Source organism: Symphalangus syndactylus, chromosome 9, assembly GCF_028878055.3.
Source record: "Symphalangus syndactylus isolate Jambi chromosome 9, NHGRI_mSymSyn1-v2.1_pri, whole genome shotgun sequence".
Classification (NCBI taxonomy): Eukaryota; Metazoa; Chordata; class Mammalia; order Primates; family Hylobatidae; genus Symphalangus; species Symphalangus syndactylus.
Genome location: NC_072431.2, coordinates 67,146,122 through 67,166,758, shown reverse-complemented (window position 1 = coordinate 67,166,758; position 20,637 = coordinate 67,146,122). Strand labels below are relative to the sequence as shown.

General features: G+C 38.9%; 1 protein-coding gene across 10 annotated transcripts in view; it reads right to left on the bottom strand.

The window, feature by feature from the left end:
- The window catches only part of AUTS2 (activator of transcription and developmental regulator AUTS2), a 1,235,532-nt gene that overhangs the window by 664,890 nt on the left and 550,005 nt on the right, over positions 1-20,637 (bottom strand). For all 10 annotated transcript variants that reach the window (XM_055292935.2, XM_055292938.2, XM_055292933.2 and 7 more), the window contains exon 4: positions 4,180-4,215. In XM_055292935.2, the coding sequence (XP_055148910.1) occupies positions 4,180-4,215 (36 nt within the window). The remainder of the gene's footprint in view (positions 1-4,179; positions 4,216-20,637) is intronic.

Sequence of the window (20,637 nt, the reverse complement as noted above, 5' to 3'; positions counted from 1 at the left end):
ACTACACAATTCCCCTTTACTATATAACGTGGCAGTTTTAATCACTGAGTAGAAGTGAGTTGTTTTCTCTGATAACTTTAAAGTGTGTCAATTACTAGACGTGACCCAATTGAGGAAGATGAAAATTATTAGTTGAGAATCCTTAAGAGAAATTACTGGAGTTTACAAAAGCAGGATACAAGCTATTTGAGGCTGTGGTTCTAAGACAGTTAGATTCAAACCTGGAAGAGGGCTGAAAATTATCCAGAGAAGGCAGAACATGTCACTTGGAAAAAAGTAAGGCTGTACTTCCCTTACAGCAGGAATCAAGTTCTGCCTGGCTGGTTAGTTGCCCCAAAAGTAGCTCCCAACTCCACATGGAGCCAAATGCTATAAAGAATGAGTCCAGATCTTTCCTGTGATGACATACCAGACCACTGGCCAACATGAAATGTTCTCACTGGTCTTCTCATTCTACTGATTTCAGTTACTGTGTTCATATATGCTAGGGCATCAATTTTTCTTTTTCTTGTCAGAAAGTAGCAAATGTGATACAAGTTCATAAAAGTGGAATATATTGAACAGGTGTTCCTTAACCTCTCAGCCCAATCCTAAAAGCTGCTAAGCAGTCTTTAAAAGCTCCAAGTGCTTCAAATGTTTCTGAGGAAGAAAATACACAAGTAACTTTAACTGACAAATTACAGAGAACAACCATAATATGTGGACAGCTAATAGAACAGTTCATTCCAACATCGTCATGTTCATATAGAATCACAGAGGATGAATACCCTATCTGTTTTATGTTCACCTACAGACAAAATGTATATAACTGATCAAATACAAAATCTGTGCTCCTGAGAAAGCTACAAGAAGAATATAATAAGAATAAAATACTCCTAACCTACAGGTACAAATTATAAAACCTACTTCGCACAACATTGCAGAGCCACCTGATGAGACCAACTTTGCTCCATCACACACGATTGTGTGAATAACAGAAGGCAGTACTTATCATTTGGTAATATAGAGTGATATTCTGTGTTCATTAAATATCTTATCTCATTTAATATTTGCAACACTAATAGGTAGGTATTGATAAGGAAATAGACTCAGAGACATAAAATAACCAGACCAAGGCCATACAAGTAGTCTTAGAAGATCATTCTGCCTCTAAGTTCTTAATTACACACTATGCACAATGAAACCTCAAATACATGTTTAAGGAGAAAATACAGCCTAAAACGTTTAAATTGAAAAGAAAATGTGTTCACTGCATTGACGTTTAAAAAAAAAAAAAAAAAGAAAGAAAATCCTACACACACTCTAACAAGTTTTAGTACTCTTGCCAAAAAAGAAAAAAAAAAGCAAATCGATTCCAACTAGTCTATACTTTCATTTATATTTAGAATATGAGCTGGGCATGAGTATGTAATGAATATATATGTGTGTCTCTCTGTGTGTATAACACCCACATTATTCAAAAGCTCCCAAAAATGTAGAAAGTTTGTTCCAATCCTTCTCTATTTTGTCTACTTTAAGAATTCTTTGCAATATGCTTATGTAAATACTGATTTTAGCTGCTGTTCTCATTTCTCAAATCTTCTGCTTCTAAACGGATTGGAAAAGTGACAGACCTAAGCAGACATCTTTGGAACACAAAACCAAGGAGATATAAACAAATACAACCAGATCAAAAACAAAGGCTTCTCCTTTAAACCCCTGAATGTATCACTACAGATAAAAGAACTGAAAGTGAAATATACTGGTTTTGGCTAAGGGTGTGTACATGTATATACTCAGGTGTCTATTTTATTAACATACACAATGAACAGCATCTTACCTCTGTTGACAAAAGCTCTAGAGGAGTATAAAATAGAAACAAAGGAAGACTGTGAAGTTGGGGCTTGGGAAAGTGTTCAAGAAAATGGTTCTAGATTGTTAAAAGCACCTTCAGCTTTCTTATACCAGAATTCACGTTATGGTTCAATTGCGCTAATAGCTCCTGGACTCTGCAGGTGATTTCCCTCCATCCACATTTCAAAGACATGATGAAGAGGAGTAAGGATAGACTTGAAAAATCACCATTTCACTTACCTGAAGCTGAGCCTTCTTTACAGACATAAGTAAAAAGCTATTATGACAGCACAAATCACAAAGCGCAGTGTAAATAAAATATTGGCAAAGAACTAATGTAAGCTGTGCCCGTATCACTTCCACTTAAAAGTAAGAAACTCACCAGTGTGGAAGTTAGTATCTGAAATTATTACATGTGATACTATTGGAAAGAAAGTTGAAATAGAAGATACTTTTCATGAGGACTTGGCAACAATATCAATGGATTTTGCACTCTGATAACATAACAATCACATTATTGGAAACACATCCTAGCAGGGCATTTTTGTCATAGTTGAAAGCTGAATATACATCTGGTATGTATCTTCTCTATGTAAGCTAATAATACAACAGACTTTTATGTAAGCAAAGTAAGTCTACCAGCAATTTTACCAAAATAAGAGAAAACTTTTATACTCATCCAATGTGCTGTAAAAGCCATTTTATTAATAGACATGTAATTAAAGACTCTTTAAATCATAAGAATACATTATTAGAGAATAAAAATAACCATTCTTGGAACTAGAGAGAAAAATAACTGCAAAAAGCATAACGAAAATCTCAATGTTTCTAGAAATGACTTTCTTCTTTCAGAGTGATCCCACTGACAATAAAAAAAATACTAGTATGTTCAGTACAGAAGTGATCAAGGACTAAGGTAGTGGCTTTGGCCTTCTTTCTGCTGAAGAAAGCAAAGGGGGAGGCTTTAGCTTTTGGATGGAGAATAGATATCGCAGTCTCCAGATTTTACTTCCAGCATCTCAACCTACATCCAGCCTGGTGTGAAGAGATGCCAGATGGGGCTACGTCTGTTATTTCGACTGCTGAAGCAGGATACTGAATGTATCCTGCTTGTTCCTGCTTGTTTCTGTTAGCATAAATATTCAGCCACAATAAGTAGGAGCAAGGGTAACTGTGCTAACTGTATTAAGCAGGTCCAAATCATCCTTATACTTTTTCTCCTATTATAGATTAAGACCAAAAAAAAGTCAACATCTAGAAGATGCCACTTTTGCTAAGCTTGGAAAATACTCATTTATTAATGAAATGATGCTAGTTTCCATACATTTAATGTAAATGTATTGAGAGAAATACATGGGCAGAAGAAAACCAGAGTAATTAGCATTGGAGAGAAAAGTTAAAAGCAACTAAAGTGAATTAGTAATTATTTCCCACTTCATTTGATTTTCATGATTTCACTATTTTCTCAGAAAATACTGAGGCATGACTGTATCAGTGTTCATCACTCAGAACACCAATTAGGTTCCTTTAAGTATCACAACAGACTTCTACATTGACATGTTATCCTATTGTACAAATAATGCTTATTTGTCACTCTTTTTCATTTGTATCTTGAAAAGGATCACTAAATCCAGAAAGGAGAATTTCACTATAAATAAATATAATGAAGTGACAACTGCTGTTTGAGAATGAATTTTAGATTCATGATTATCACAATATTGTGATAATCCCTGAAGGGTCACCCCAGTGCCATCTTTCCCATAGGACAGAGAATAAGGTTCAGAAATAAACTTTGCATTTTAGCAAAAATAAGTATATTATTTTAATTATTGCTGAAAGAAAAACCTAAAGGCAAGCTACCCAGACTGTGAGGGAAAACATTCATTAAAAAATACCATCTCCATTCCCTGTCCTCCCCACCAAAAAAAGGCAACTCATTGTAACTCATTGTATATGAAGAGATGTTCTTCAAGAAATCAGTTATCTCAATGCATAACCTGAATTCCATCCCCCACATGACACTTCTTACTAAAAAAGTAATTGTGGAGAAATGGTGGCACGAGCTAATCAGGGTTCCCTGTATCTCCTTACATGGCCAGGTAAGGAGCTAATGTCCTGGGTGTTAGGAACCAAGTATATACCTCGGACTTACTTAAGATCCCTAGGGCCCAGCAGGCTATGTCTTCTAAAAATAAAACAATTCCTAATAAAGAATGGAAATCAGTCTGCTCTTTAGGACTGAGAGAGAAATTCTCAGATTTTTTTTTCATATCCCAATGAGCGTTCATTATAGAAGGAAATCAATGCCAATGCAAGGCACATATGCGGAAGTTGAGATAGACTTACGAAGTAGCCTGTTCCCAAGCTGGAAGGAGCTGAACTCTGCAATAAAGCATAAAGACAAAAGTGGAAAATCAGCAATGGTTTTTAACACGTTCCAATCCACACAGCTCATTACCAGCCCTTTGCAGGCTTTTCATCACTACATCACATCACCAGTGTATGCTGCCCCTTGTCATCTGCTACTGATACAAACACCATGTTGCTTAATTTTCCCCTTTACATCTCTCAACAACTCAGAGATGCTAACGTGCTATTTACTGAATTCCAAGCTTCTGCGGTGGATGTAATTGCCAATTTATTTGACAGGCAGCTGGGTAATGAATTAATGATGGCATTTTGCCCTGCACTGAGACTAAACAGACATGCATCAGCTTGCCTCCCTGACTTGCTGACATTCAATGCCCTGGTCTCAAGCTACTCAGTTTTGTGGCCGCAAAGGGGCAGGCAAGAGGAAAAAGCCCAGACTGACTTGAAAATAAAAGCCCAGTGGGTTTGGATGACTTTTCCAGTGTATGACCTACTTGCCAGTTTATTCCCTAAAGGCACCAGTTAGTACACACACAGTGCTTTTCAAAAATGAAACATTTTGTAAACATAATTAGTAGACTAAAATGCAAAGAATGTGTGGGCCAAGAGGAGCAGCGAAAAGCGCCATTTTTCTGAAGGGTTTAAGTCACAAGAATTACCAGTTTAGGCTGTCATAGTTCTGACACACAGGGAACTTAAAAATGTTAATTCTGAAAGGAATGCAGGGCATCACTTGTTTGGGAAAAGAAGCCAAAAAAAATGTATTTTAAACTTGCCTGAGATTCTGATTTTTGTTTCTTTTTTTCTCCTAAAACCTCTCTTTATAAATTATTTAATTTTTAGCATCCTCTTCCTCTTTGTGATTAAGCTTGAAATGACAATGAAGCAAATACTGAATAGGTCTGCAGGTCGCAGCTAAGCATCCCTGCACCAGCCAGGCCTCTTCCCTGATGAGCCTGGGTTGGGTATTACACCTTCCCAGGAGCAAAATGACCTCTGCCCCGATGCAACAGTTACTTTGTTCACTGCTAGCTCTTCTGCCTACATGTCCTGCCCCCTACTCTGGAAACTTCAGATAGCAGTAACCATCTGGCTTATTCATCATTGCTTCTTAGAGCTTCACACAATGACTTGCACACAGGATGCATTTAATAAGGACTTATTGAATGAACGTATAAACAAATGAATGGATGGATTATGTATAAGAAAAATGGCTCAGGAGAATTTGACATCTGTAAAAATACAGCAGATGTGATTCTTCTTGATGCTAAGCTCTTTGAGGAGGAAATATGGTACTGTAACTATATCTACATCAAACAAGAACAGTATGCTTCAGGGCATTCCTAAATGCAGCTCCTAAAGCAAAACTTTCTTCATCTCAGTGTTTCACATAAGCTCATAGGAACGAAGCACCATAGATGTGTGATCCTGCTCACTGGACTCAGTTTTTTAAAATCTTGCTGCATTCTTAATCCCATAAATGGTATGGAGGGAGATCCACAGTAGTCATGGAGACAACTTCTCATACCAGTGACTAGCCATATGACAGCATCACCTGTTTCCAGCACCCACGGCCCTCCATGCAGCAGCAGAAGAAAGCAAAAGCCAAGTTAGGTCTCTACCAGCTTGGAGTCATGCCCCTGGGAAGTAAACTCATTTTAGGATGAATTACTCAGAGAGACCACGGGATTTGTTTATTTCATTTCTTTCCCTTCCTGCAAATGTATTTTATCCCAGAAAGAGAAGTACTCCCACCAAACCCACTTCCCTACCCCCACATACATATCATCTTATTGTATACCAAAGAAAATTACATCCTTCAGGTCTCGGAAAGCTCTGTTATGCTCATTTTGCATATATATTGTACATTACTTGGGGAGCTGGGTGGAGAAGAGGGCTTTGTTGTGCATATTTGTTCTGGCTATTGTTTATGCAGGTCTGACTGAATGAGGGAACAGTGGGTATCATTTCAATTTCTGATGTCAACATCAAATTACTTATTTAATTTCATGCCTGGCGAAGCATTGTATAGCTACACGCAGAATCATTTCACTTCATTTGTTATGCTGTGTTTTCGTGGCGATTGGCTTGCCTTCCAACTGACAGCTTTAATTACGACATGAATTTGATTGCACTGCCGAGGAATTAACATAATGCAACAAAGCATTTAAGCACCCTGCCTTATGACCCCCCTCCCCCAGACACGGGCACACACAAACACAGACACACGAGGGAACACAGACACAAGATCCCCATATACATTAAAGGTCCACTGGAATTTGTTTCAGCATTTGCTAGAAAGCATACAGAGTCTCGTATCAGGAGCCATTCACATGTGCCAACCCACTGTACTCCTTTTTTTTTTAAGGGAAAAGATGCATGGTATTCAGTTTTGATTTCAGGATCGGCAGAAAACACGTGTAGAAAAACCCTCTTCTGATCGACTTTGCCAAATGTCCATGGCATTGACATCTCCTCCCTTCTTACACCCTTTCCACCACATTTTTCTTGGCTACTTGCCAACTTCCTTCAGTCGTAGCTGGAGAATTTCAACAGGAATGACATCTATTAAATAAAGAGATTTCTGCTTGTCTAGTCCTACAACCCCAAGATTCTGACTACGGCCTTGTATTCAGTGAGATATTACGCCTGGTCACTAACCGGACCGCACCATTAAAGTATAGGTAACAGAAGTTATCAGCCACAGGGAAGTCAGAGTTTGGCTGAGGCTCACAACACGTATCATATATCCCTGAGGTCTTGCATCCAAAAGGCCCAGTAAAGAGTCTCTGTCATATATTTATAATCTAAAGTCTATATCTAAATATAGCTGCAAATATTTGGTAGCTTCAATAATTTTCCAAGACAGAAATTATATGAACGCAGGCAACAACAGATCATGCTAAAAACAAAAAAAAAAGGAATGTTTAGAAACAGCAGTAATATTGTTTGAAATGTGCTGTAAGTTATTGACAGATGTATACTTAGGGATTGGTACTGCTTTTTCATTTTAGAAGACATAGTCACCAAAGAAGAGACAGTCACCAAAAGGTAAAGAACCAGGAAAGTAGACAGGTGATAATACCCTAACTATTGAACAATTTGACAAGACTCTTCTTTAATGATCAAGATCATGACTCACTGCAACCTCAAGCTCCTGGGCTCAAGTGATCCTCCTGCCTCAGCCTCCTGAGTAGCTGGGACTACAGGCGTGCAATACTATGCTCAGCTATTTTTTTTTCCCTAGAGATAGTGTCTCACTATGTTGCCCAGGCTGGTCTCAAACTCCTGGCCTCAAGTGATCCTCTTGTGTCGGCTTCCCAAGTGTTGGCATTACAAGCATGAGGCACTGTGCCAAGCCTCCCCTATCAATTTCCAATAAGAAGGGAGGGCTTCCATTTTTCTTGCTTGGAGACTTCAAGCAAAGTCTGTCCAAACTATATGGCAAAAGAGGCCACAGAATACTGAAAAGGCTGTGAGTCAAACTGAGACTTGAAAATTAAGAGGTTTTTTTTAAAGAAAGAAACAGAAGTTTCCTTGGTTTCAAAAGCATTTGAAATAATATCCATCCACGTTTAGGCAAATACTTCTGCTGAAAAGGGCTTCATTCTTATTTCTTCAAGTGGTAGAGTTGCCATTTCATTCATATTTTCAATGCAGTAGGTAGAAATGGGAACTATTAAGAGGCTGAGAAAATAGAGTAGGAGAACATTTTAGCAGTTTGCATGAGAAGACAGGGATATGAGGAAATGCTAGCCAGCTGGCTATCTGATATGCAATTTCCGGGCTCATTATAAGCCATCTCCTGTTTAACATGGTCTTTTCATTTTGCTGGATTTTTTTTTCATATTTGACCACTGCTCCAGCAATCTCTGCAAACTACCCACCTCCATCTCATTATATTGAAAGGAGAGCTTTCTTAGAAACACTGTCTTTGTCTCAATCTTCAAGCTACCATGGGCTGCAGGAACATAATGGGATGCACAATTGAAAGACATTTTCCAGGAGGGAGAATGTTGCTGCTGACATTCAAGTCTGCAAGTAGATATTCATTAAACACTTGTTCTCCTCTTCTCACTCCCCCTCCAACTTGCCTTTCCTTCCATCTCTTCACTAAGCTATCATCGAAGCTACTCATTAAACTCATAAAGTTAACATTTCTGTTTTAACAGCATACTTACAATAAGGGATTTCAAAATTGATTATCCATCTAAAATAGATGTGCTCCATTCATTATAAATCCACACAGAGAGGCCATGGCTACTGTTACAGCTCCCTGAGTACAGATAGGACACATGTGTACTCCACCCCTAGGTGAGAATGTGTGTTCTGCCCCTAGGGCTAATTTAAATGGAATATTTTTAAATTCTTCCAAATCACTAATTGTGTTCAACATTCCTGGCTACCTACCTTCATGTTATGCTTTTCTCTTTTGGGAGTAAAAAGGAGAAGGACCATGCCAGGAATCACATGAACAAGTAAATTTCTTGCAAAGGTCACAAAACAAGCTCATTCACAGATCTTCCAGTAGTTTTAAAAACCTGAAATCTTAATCCAAAGAAACGTACCTTGGAGATAAGATTACTAATAGCCAACCAAACACACACACACACACACACACACACACACACACACAATATATTTGAATGAGAAGTAAGCATATAGTTGTTGGAAGAAATCAAGTAAAAATGGAGCAACAACTTGATAAAAGCATCAGGTCTGAAAAATGCTAGGTCACTTCCAACATCAATTATTCAACCTTCTGTTACGCCCACGTCAGATTGTCACCAACTCTCATCTCAGCTTTCTGGCTTCTACCTCTGATTTCATTCTTGCTCTCATCTTCATGGACAGTTCCTCATATCAAAGGCAAAATAAACATTTTAAAGTAAGAACTACAACTCCAATCCTTTTAACATAGTCCAGTGGCTTTTAAGATAATAACCTGTCATGGATTGAGCAATGTCCCCCTGTTTACATCTACCAGGAACCCCAGAGTGTGACTGTGGTGGTCAATTTTATGTTGTAACTTCACTGGGCCGTGGGGTGCCCAGATATTTGGTCAAACATGATTCTGGGTGTTTCTGTGATGATGTTTTTAGATGAGTTGAACACTTAAATTGATACGCTGAGTAAACTGGATTGTCCTCCCTAAAATGGGTGAGCCTTATCCAATCAGTTGAAGGTCTGGAAAGAACAAAAGGCTGACTCTCTCCCAGATAAGAGAGAATTCCTCTTGCCTGGCTTTGACCTGGGACATCAATTCTTTATTGTGCTTTCAGATACAATAAAAACATCAGCTCTTCACGAGTTTCAAACCTGCCAGCCTTGAGACTAGAGTTATACTATAGGTTCTCTTGAGTCTCTGGCTTGCTGATTATAAATCTTGGGACTTGTCAGCCTCCAAAACTGAGCCAGTTTCTCATAATAAATCGTTTTCTACTGGTTCTGTTATCTTCTGCTGTGGTTCTGTTTCTGTGAAGAAGTCTAATACAATGACATAATTTGGATACAAGGTCTTTTTAGATGTACCTAATTAAGGTCATACAGCTTTAGGATGGGCTGTAACTCCAATGGCTGCAGTAGGAACCATGTGAAAACTAAAGAAGAGACTGGAATGATGCATCTATAAGCCAAGAACACCAAGGATCACAGGGAGGCACCAGAGGCCAGGAGAACAAAAAGTATTCTTCCCTAGAACTTGCAGAGGGTACATAGCCCTATAGACACACTGATGTTAAATTTCTAGCCTCCAGATCTGCGAGATAATAGATTTCTGTTGTTTCCAGCCATACAGTTTGTGGCCATTCATTAAAGCAGCCCAGGAAATTAATACAACACCCAGCCTCCTTAGCATGGGCTAGAAGTTATGTGTTCAGCCACTGTGCTACTTCACTCTACTCTAGCCACACAAGCCATTTTTCTTTCCTTCAAACACAACATGCTTCTGAATCAGGGCCTCTAAGCTTGTTGTTCCTGTTGCCCAGAATGTTCTTCCCATAGATCTTCACCTGTCTACCTTCTTTTCTTTATTTAGGCCTCAGTTTTAATGTTACCTACACAGAAAGGCCTTATCTAATCACACTAGTTAAAGTAGCAACAAACTCCCACCCTTCATATTGTTTATGTCAGAAAACATTGTATTAGAAAGAATTGTAGCTATTTCTTCATAGATTTGTCTCTCCCACTAGAATGGAAACTTCATGAGGGCAGAGGCTTCACCTTGTTCTCCACTCAACCTCAAATGCCCACACCATACCTGATGAATAAAAGAAATTTGATTGACATTTCTTGGCAACTGAAATACTGACATATCCAGGAGAATTCATAAATATATGGGACAGGAATGGAAAAAGGCATAAGCAAACTGTTAAGGAAAAGGAAAATTTGGCACAGATTTTTTTAAAAAGAGAAGAATAAAATACCACGAATCCTTATCAGGTCGAGATTAGATTTCCTAATCTAATTATAACAATGTGGGAAGCTCATTCATGGTAGTGGCTCAGGTCTGTTTCCTCCTTAACAGTAGCTGGTCAAACAACCTGGCATGGAATAAAACCTCAATAAAGATTTCAAGAGAGGGAGGGAGGGAGGGAAGGAAGGGAGGAAGAAAGAAAGAATAGGACAGATGCTGGCATGGGTAGATGAACAGTGGCACTGTGGGATAGACAAATCAATAAAAACCCAAAGACCAGGGGAGATTTGAAGTAGGAGAAGGGGTATCTCAAAAAGAAGCAGAAAAAATGTCTCAACTGTAAACAGCTACCAGAATAATAAGATTAGACAACTGTGTAGCATTAGACTCATAAGAATTTGATCCCTTTTCATTATTTTCTGAGATGTTTCAATTCCTTGAAAGATCTGAACCCTTGAAAGATGTTAAATATTTTTCTGTCTTCTCATAACTAACAACTCAATCCAAAATTCTTTCAGAGAGAAAGGTGAAAAGAATCATATTCACATAGTCATTAAATAAAGCATTAAAGAAGTTTACTTCCACAGTGTGTTGGGAAGTGTTTGATAGAAGTGAGGTTGAGGCTGACATAAGGAAAAGAAAAACAAAGAAAGAACAAAGAACAGAAATAAAACAGGCCAAGAGTGGAGGCTCATGTGTATAATCCCAGGGCTTTGGGAGGAGGCTGAGGAGGGTGGATTACCTGAGGCCAGGAGCTCGAGACCAGCCTGGCCAACATGGCGAAACCCCATTTCTACTAAAAATACAAAAATTAGCCAAGCATGGTGGCACATGCATATAGTCCCAGCTACTCGGGAGGCTGGGGCACAAGAAAAGTTTGAACCCAGGAGGTCAAGGTTGCAGTGAGCTCAGATCATGCCACTGCGATTCATTTTAAATAAATAAAAATAAGCAAAGGTAGGAAGATTTGAAAGTGCAAACGAGGCCAGGCACGGTGTCTTATGCCTATAATCCAGCACTCTGGAAGTCCGAGGAGGGTGGATTGCCTGAGGTCAGGAGTTCGAGAGCAGCGTGGCCAACATGGTAAAACCCCATCTCGACTAAAAATTCAAAAATTAGCCAGGCATGGTGGTATATGCCTGTAATCCCAGCTACTTCGGAGGCTGAGGCAGGAGAATTGCTTGAACCCAGGAGGTGGAGGTTGCAGTGAGCCGAGATCGCGCCATTGCACTCCACTCCACTCCACTCCAGCCTGGGCGACACAGCAAGACTCCATCTCGGCGGGGAAGAAGGTCACATTCTTTGCCTAAGGTCACACACAATAAATAGCAGAACTTCTATTAAATCTTGGCCTGTTTGTAATAAATGCCCATTAACATTTCATAATTTGAGGCTTGTTTATTAAAAGTTTTTTTTTTTTTTTTTGAGATGGAGTCTCGCTCTGTCGCCCAGGCTGGAGTGCGGTGGCGCGATCTCTGCTCACTGCAAGCTCTGCCTCCTGGGTTCACGCCATTCTCCTGCCTCAGCCTCTCCAAGTAGCTGGGACTACAGGCGCCCGCCACCACGCCTGGCTAATTTTTTTGTATTTTTAGTAGAGACGGGGTTTCACCATGGTCTCGATCTCCTGACCTCGTGATCCGCCCACCTCGGCCTCCCAAAGTGCTGGGATGACTAGGGTGAGCCACCGCGCCCGGCCTATTAAGTTTTTAAGTAAGTTTTGTTCCTAACTTTTGACAAACTTCCTCAATTACAAAATTCTATTTAAGTTGGAAGCAATATTTTCCCCATGAATAACTCATCATAAACATTTATTAAATATATATTCAATTATTCCCCTTAACTCTTCCCTAGTGACTAATCTAAACAAGTTACTATGTCTCCTTGATGTGGACAATCTGAAAGTCCTTGTGGCCAATTATTCCCTCCTGGCAACATGGTCTGGGAATACACAATTTAGAAAAGCAAAGCATATTTGGGTTTTTCTTTCTTTTTTTTTTTAAGACAAGAGTATCACTCTGTCACCCAGGCTGGAGTGCAGTGGCACAATCTCTGCTCACTGCAACCTCCACCTCCCAAGTTCAAGCTATTCTCCTGCCTCAGCCTCCTGAGTATCTGTGCTCTACCACGCCCAGCTAATTTATTTGTAGTTTTAGTAGAGATGGGGTTTCACCATGTTGGCCAGGCTGATCTCGAACTCCTGACCTCAAATGATCTGCCTGCCTCGGCCTCCAAAAGTGCTGGGATTGCAGGCGTGAGCCACCATGCCTAGCCGTATATTTGGTGTTTTTAAGCTTTACCCATGAGTCAAATTATCCAGCTACACTGGAATTCTTTATTCTTATTCTTTTGGCCTAATCAATTCAAAAAAACAAAGCTAGAATAATATAGTAATTTGATTAGCCTCACTTGAGAGTAAGTCTCAACTGCCAAAGCTCCTAAAAATATCACTAAAATGGGTGAAAGGCTGACAGAAATTTTCATCTTAGCTGAAAAACAAGTCAGGGGCATGATGGACTAATAGGGACTGAATGTATTCTCCCACCTCAAGCAACTAAAAAACTGGACAAAACATATGAAACAGGAGTTTTTAGAAATTGGGTAAGATAGAGTAAAAGACAATAATATTTGAGAGAAGAGAAAAAAGTAGGGTGACCCTTAAAATTTTCCCACCTTACTGCCTGGAGAGTTTTCATGCCACAACATTGCAGGGTAGGAGGTGACCCAGGTGGAGTCCCTGAGTCTTGAAGACAGAGTTGAGAATAAGGGGAGGCCAAGACAGCTGGAACTCCAAGGCAGAGGATAAGGAGGAGACAGCATCACAGAAAGCGAGAGTCATAAAAGCTGCAGAAGGTTCCCCTCTAGTTTCCACCTGATGACTAATCAGCACATCTGTGAGAGAAAAATACCCAAGGCAAGGAAAACAACCACTGGAAAGGAGGAGGAAGAACTTACAAAGCTCACCCAAAGCAGGGAATAGTTTGTTTTCCCACAATCTACAGTGGAAAAACCTTGTAAGACGTTAGGGATTAGGCAGAGTACTCAGTCAGCATGGGGGAAAAATTATCTTTAGACTAAAGGTTGTTCTGGTCTTGTCCAAGAAAGTACAAAAGCAAACATTAAAAACACAAACACACACACACATATCTCCAAATAACAAAATTGTATCCCAAAATAAGTAATGTTTATAGAAACCAGAAATACCCAGCACCCAACAAGGAAAATTTTATAATGTCTGGCATTCAATAAAAAATTGCCAGGCATACAAAGAAGCAGGAAAATATGACCCATAGTGAGGAGAAAAAACAACCAATAGAAACAGGCCCAGAAATGGCACAGGTGACAAAATTAGTACACAAGGACAGTAAAAGCTGTAATAACTATTTTCCATACGTTCAATGAAGTGAAAGAAGAATAAGCATAATAAGAACTAATATGGGATTTTTAAAGAAAAAACAAAAACCAGTAGTAGTCTTTGACTCTACCTTCTCACTCTCTGATAGGCATTAAAGAAGACTGAAGCTGGGCTGGGCGCGGTGGCTCACGCCTGCAATCCCAGCATTTTGGGAGGCCAAGGAGGGTGGATCATGAGGTCAGGAGTTTGAGACCATCCTGGCCAATATGGTAAAACACTGCCTCTACTAAAAATACGAAAATTAGCTGGGCGTGGTGGCACATGCCTGTAATCCCAGCTACTCGGGGGACTGAGGCAGAAGAATCGCTTGAACCAGGGAGTCGGAGGTTGCAGTGAGCCAAGATCATGCCACTGCATTCCAGCCTGGCGACAGAGCGAGACACCATCTCAGAAAAAAAAAAAAAAAAAAAGATTGAAGCTGGACCCCTTCCTTACACCATATACAAAAACCAACTCAAGATGGATTAAAGACAAGTGTAAAACCCAGAACTATAAAAACCCTGGAAGACAACCTAGGCAGTACTATGCTGCACATAGGAAAGGGCAAAGATTTCATGACAAAGTCATCAAAAGCAATCACAACAAAGAGAAAAATGGACAACTGGGATATAATTAAACTTAAGAGCTTCTGAACAGCAAAAGAAACTATCAACAGAGTAAACAGACAACCTACAGAATAGGAGAAAATATTTGCAAACTACACATCTGACAAAGGTCTAATATCAAGCATCTATAAGGAGCTAAACAAATTTACAAGATAAAACCAAACAACTCCATTAAAAAGTGGGCAAAGAACAAGAAGAGATACTTTTCAAAAGAAGACATATATGCAGCCAACAAGCCTGTATAAAAAAAGCTCAATATCACTGATCATCAGAGAAATGCAAATCAAAAACCACAATGAGATATCATCTCACCAGTCAAAATGGCTATTATTAATAGAAAAATGTCAAAAAACAACAGATGCTGGCAAGATTGCAGAGAAAAGGGAACACTTATAAACTATCTGTGGGAGTGTAAATTAGTTCAACTATTGTGGAAAGCAATATGATGATTCCTCAAAAGCTAAAAGCATAACTACCATTTGACCCAGCAATCCCATTACTGGATATAAACCCATAAGAATATAAATCATTCTACCATAACAACACATGCATGCAAATGTTCACTGCAGCACTATTCACAATAGCAAATACATGGAATCCACCTAAATGCCCATCAATCACAGATTAGATAAAGAAAATTTGGTATATGTAAACCACGAAATACTACATTGCCATAAAAAAACAACAAGATCATGTCTTTTGCAGGAACATGGACAGTGCTGGAGGCTACTATCCTCAGCAAACTAATGTAGGAACAGAAAACCAAATGCCTCATGTTTTCACTTGTAAGTGAGAGCTAAATAATAAGAACTTATGAACACAGAGAGGGAAACGACAGACACTAGGGTCTGCTTGAGGGTGAAAGGTGGTAAGAGGGAGAGGAGTAGAAAAGATAACTATTGGGTACTGGGTGATGAAATAATTTGTACAACAAACCTCTGTGACATGAGTTTACCTATGTTACAAACCTTCACATGCACCCCCAAAACTAAAATAAAAGTAAAAAATAAATTGTTAATTCTCTTTCAAGCAAAAATGGGGCATCTTTATTCTCTAAAATATTGCACAGGCAGGTGTTGCTTTGGTATCCAAAAGAATCATTCTGTGGGTTGGTTTGTTCAAAGCTTTCATCTCGGCCAAACATGGTGGCTCACACCTGTAATCCCAGTGCTTTGGAAGGCCAAGGCAGGTGGATCACCTGAGGTCAGGAGTTTGAGACCAGCCTGACCAACATGGTGAAACCCATCTCTACTAAAAATAGAAAAAATTAGCTGGGCGTGGTGGCGAGCACCTGTAATCCCAGCTACTCAGGAGGCTGAGGCAGGAGAATCGCTTGAACCCAGGAGGTGGAGGTTGCAGTGAGCCAAGATTGTGCTGCTGCACTCCAGCCTGAGCAACAAGAGCGAAACTCTGTGTCAAAGAAAAAAAAAAAAAAGCTTTCATCTCAGCAGATTTCAGATTGCCATAGTGCTTGACACAGGACTCTGCAACCTCAGACCTGCACATGAGTGAGGGAAATGTGACTAGGGATCTCAAAACATTTCACTAAATATGTCCATGTTTTGGGTCATTTTTCTTTCTTTCCTTTTTAGTAATGTTGCAAAAAGTGTGAATTTTAATAATTAATGAACAATATGCCTACTATATGCCCACAAATTTTTTTCATAATTTTAAAATATAATAAACAATATGAATTGGAAGTGTTTCACTGACTGGCTTGACATAAGACTGACAGGATTTTATAATGTCTGGTATCCAAGGAAAAATTGCCAGGCATACAAAGAAGCAGGAAAATATGACCCATAATGAAGAGAAAAAATAACCAATAGAAACAGGACCAGAAATGACACAGGTGACACAATTAGTAGACAAGGATGGTAAAAGTTATAACTATTTTCCATATTTTCAACAAAGTGAAAGCAGAATAAGCATTATTACAGCCCTAATTATTTTTACATTTTTAACAGATCACCATTTTTTAATTGTGTAATTCAGTGGCATTAATTACATTCAAAACATTGAGCAACTGTCATGACTACCTATTTCGAAAACATTGTTATCATCCCCAAAAAGAAACTCTGTAACCAATAAGCAACAGCTTTCCTCCCTCCCACTCTCCATCCAACAAATTCCTGGTAAGTTCTATTCTACTTTATGTCTCTATGAATTTGCCTATTCCAGATACCTCATATAAGTGGAATCATACAATATTTGTCCTTCTTTGTCTTGCTTTTATTTAGCATGATATTATTAAAGTTCATCCATATCGTGGTATATATTACAATGCCAATCTTTTTTATGGCTGAGTATATCCCATTGTGTGCCTATCAGCCAAGCTGTCACGTTTTGTTTATCAATTCATTTGTTGAGAAACACATGGGTTGTTTCTACTTTTTGGCTACTGTAAATAATGCTGCAGTGAACACTGGCTCTGTTTAAGTTAATGTTTTCCATTCTTTGGGGTATATACCTAAAAGTGAAATTCCTGGGTCATATGGTAATTATATGTTTCAGCTTTTTGAAGACTGCCAAGCTGTTTTCTACAGTGGCTGCATCATTTTACATTCCCACCAGTAATGTATGAATATTCCAACTTTTCCACATCCTTGCCAACACTTCTTATTTTTCATTCTCTTTTTAAAAGCATAACCATCCTACTAGGTATAAAATGATAATCTCGTTACAGTTTTAATTTGCATTTCTCTAATACCTAATGATTTTCAGCATTTTTCAAGTACCTCTTCTTTGTACTTCTTTGTAGAAATATTTCTCAAATTCTTTGCCAATTTTTGCATTAGGTTATCTTTTTATTATTGAGTTGTAGTTCTTTACACATTCTGTAGAGTAAGCACCACTTATATGATTTGCAAATCTTTTCCCCATTTTGTAGGCTGTCTTTTTACTTTCTTGATAATGCTCTTTGGTGTGCAGAAGTTTTTAATTTTGATGAAGTCCAATTTATTTTCTCTTTCGTTGTACATGCTTTTGGTGTCACATCTAATAAGCCACTGACAAATTGAAGGTCATGAAGATTTACCTGTATATTTTCTTCTAAGAGTTTTATGGTGTTCACATTTATATTTTGGTCATTGATTCATTTTAAGTTTATTTTTGTACATAGTGCAATATAGGAGTCCAACTTCATTCTTTTGCACATATAAATCCAGTTGTCTCAACACCATCTGTTGAAGAGAAAATTCTTTCCCCATTGAAGTGTCTTGGCACTCTTGTTAAAACTCAGTTAGGCATATAAGTATGGGCTTCCTTCTGGGCTCTCCATTCTACTCCATTGGTCTGTATGTCTAGTATTAGGCCAGCACCATACTGTTTTGATTAACTGTAGCTTTGCAGTGAGTTTTGAGGTTGGTTAAGTGTGAGTCCTCTAACTTTGCTCTTTTTCCAGACTGTTGGTTATTAAGGCCTCATGCCATTTCATATGTATTTGAGAATCTGCTTTTCCATTTTTGCAAAAAAAAGGTTGTTGGAATTATGATAGACATTGCACCGAATCTATAAATAGCTTAGGGTAGTACTGACATCTTAATAATACTGTCTTTCTGTTCATGAATATGGAATGTCTTTTGTCAATTTCTTTTTATCTAACAGAAAGTGAGTTACAGGAAACAAGCCAAAAGACCCAATGGCAGCTCTAGTCCCCTAAACTAACACGGCATTCATTTCTCTACACTATGAAGAAAATATGACTGACTAACCCTGGAATAATTTCCAGAGTCAATGAGATCTTACATTAAAAGTATAACAAAAATCTCAGAAAAACAGCTATTTAAACATTAATTATTATTGCTAACAACTTAGATAAGAAAAGTTGTCATGGTTTGATGATTGTACAGCTCCATCACAAAATTAATCAAACACATGGACACACAATAAAACATATTCTTACACACAGAAACACACACACAGTAAAAGGCTGTTAGTACTCTTTATTTATATAACTTTGATATTATATCACAGAAGAAGGGGAGGTTATTATCTATAACTAATATATTAAAATAACATAAAAATAATTACACTTTATTCCATTTAATTCCTGTAAGAATACAGTATCTCATACAACATCTCATCATAAACCTCACAAACTTTCATGAGAGGTGCAGGAATGTGATTGTATCTCGGAATTGTCTACCTTGGCTGATGGAGAGATGGATGTGGTATTATCACAGAGAACTGCTCAGTGTGCTACAGCGGTCTCCAACCATTTATGTTAGTAGACATCTCTCAGTAATAAAAGTTTTGAGTATACACTCCTTAAATCCATGTATTTAAAAATTATAGACATCAAATATTCCCCGCTCATTAAATTGAATACTAGTAAAGTTTAATTTCTTTTTTTAAAAAAAAAAAGTACTAATATTTTCTTTCTGGAACTCAATGAATCATCTTGCACTCTATAATGAACAGCGCACTGCTTTAGAGTATGGTGTTTTTTTTAAAAATGGAGAAAATAAAGGATTTTGCTTCTTATTACATATCCTTTATTTATTCTTAATACTCAGACACTCGGAAGTGCTATCTCTTTTTTTCATGGTGCTACTCTCTCACTTATTCTGTTAATGCTAGACCATCCTGGCCAACATGGAGAAACCCCATCTCTACTAAAAATACAAAAATTAAGTCAGGCGCGGTGGCTCACAGCTCTAATCCCAGCACTTTGGGAGGCTGAGGTGGCAGATCACGAAGTCAGGAGTTCAAGACCAGCCTAGCCAATATGGTGAAACCCCGTCTCTATTAAAAATACAAAAATTAGCTGGGCGGGGTGGCACGTGCCTGTAATCCAGGCTACTCAGGAGGCTGAGGCAGGAGAATCACTTGAACTCGGGAGGTGAAGGTTGCAGTGAGCCGAGATCAGGCCACTGCACTCCAGTCTGGTGACAGAGCAAGACTCTGTCTCAAAAAAAAAAAAAAAATCTCTTTACTTGATCCATTTCACAAAAGAATTTCCAAGTGTTGCTCTTGAGGTACACAGATGAGTTAAGAATGCTGATATATGGCTGGGCGTGGTGGCTCACACCTACAATCCCAGCACTTTGGAAGGCCGAGGCAGGCAGATCATCACAAGGTCAAGAGATCAAGACCATCCTGGCCAACACGGTGAAACCCCGTCTCTACTAAAAACACAAAAATTAGCTGGACGTGGTGGCGTGTGCCCGTAGTCCCAGCTACTCAGAAGGATGAGGCAGGAGAATAGCTTGAATCTGGGAGGCAGACGTTGCAGTGAGCCAAGATCGCACCACTGCACTCCAGCCTGGTGACAGAGTGAGACTCCGTCTCAAAAAAAAAAAAAAAAAAACTGCTGATATACGACATATGAGTAAAGAAGGCAAGAGAGTCCAAAGAGGGGTAGGTGGTTCTCAGAAGCAACAGAGGGGAAACCTGCCCTGTTGGTGGACAGGAGACTGGAGAACAATTAAAATCACATCTAGAGGGCAAATAGATATCTCAAGAGGTATGATGCATTCTCACAAGGTTTTCCTTCCAGAAATGCAATGGGAATTTATTTATTTATTTATTTATTTATTTTGAGACGGGGTCTTGCTCTGTCACCCAGGCTGAGTACAGTGGCGCAATCTCGGCTCACCGCAAACTCTGCCTCCCGGGTTCAGAGATTCTTCTGTCTCAGCCTCCCAACTAGCTGGGATTACAGGCATGCACCACCACATCCGGCTAATTTTGTATTTTTAGTAGAGATGGGGTTTCTCCATGTTGTTCAGGCTGGTCTCAAACTTCCGGCCTCGGGTGATCCACCTGCTTTAGCCTCCCAAAGTGCCAGAATTACAGGCTTGAGCCACCGTGCCCAGCCTTGTTGTTTCTAAGATAACAAATAGTTCCTCCTACCTAATGATTTGTCAAAATACATTTTTGCTCAAACGACATTTTAGAATGACACCATAACTACAATGCTCAAATAGGTATACAAAGATAATGTGAACCGCAATGCTTGGGTAGACAAAAAATTCTAAAGATGAGGGAAAGTTATATAA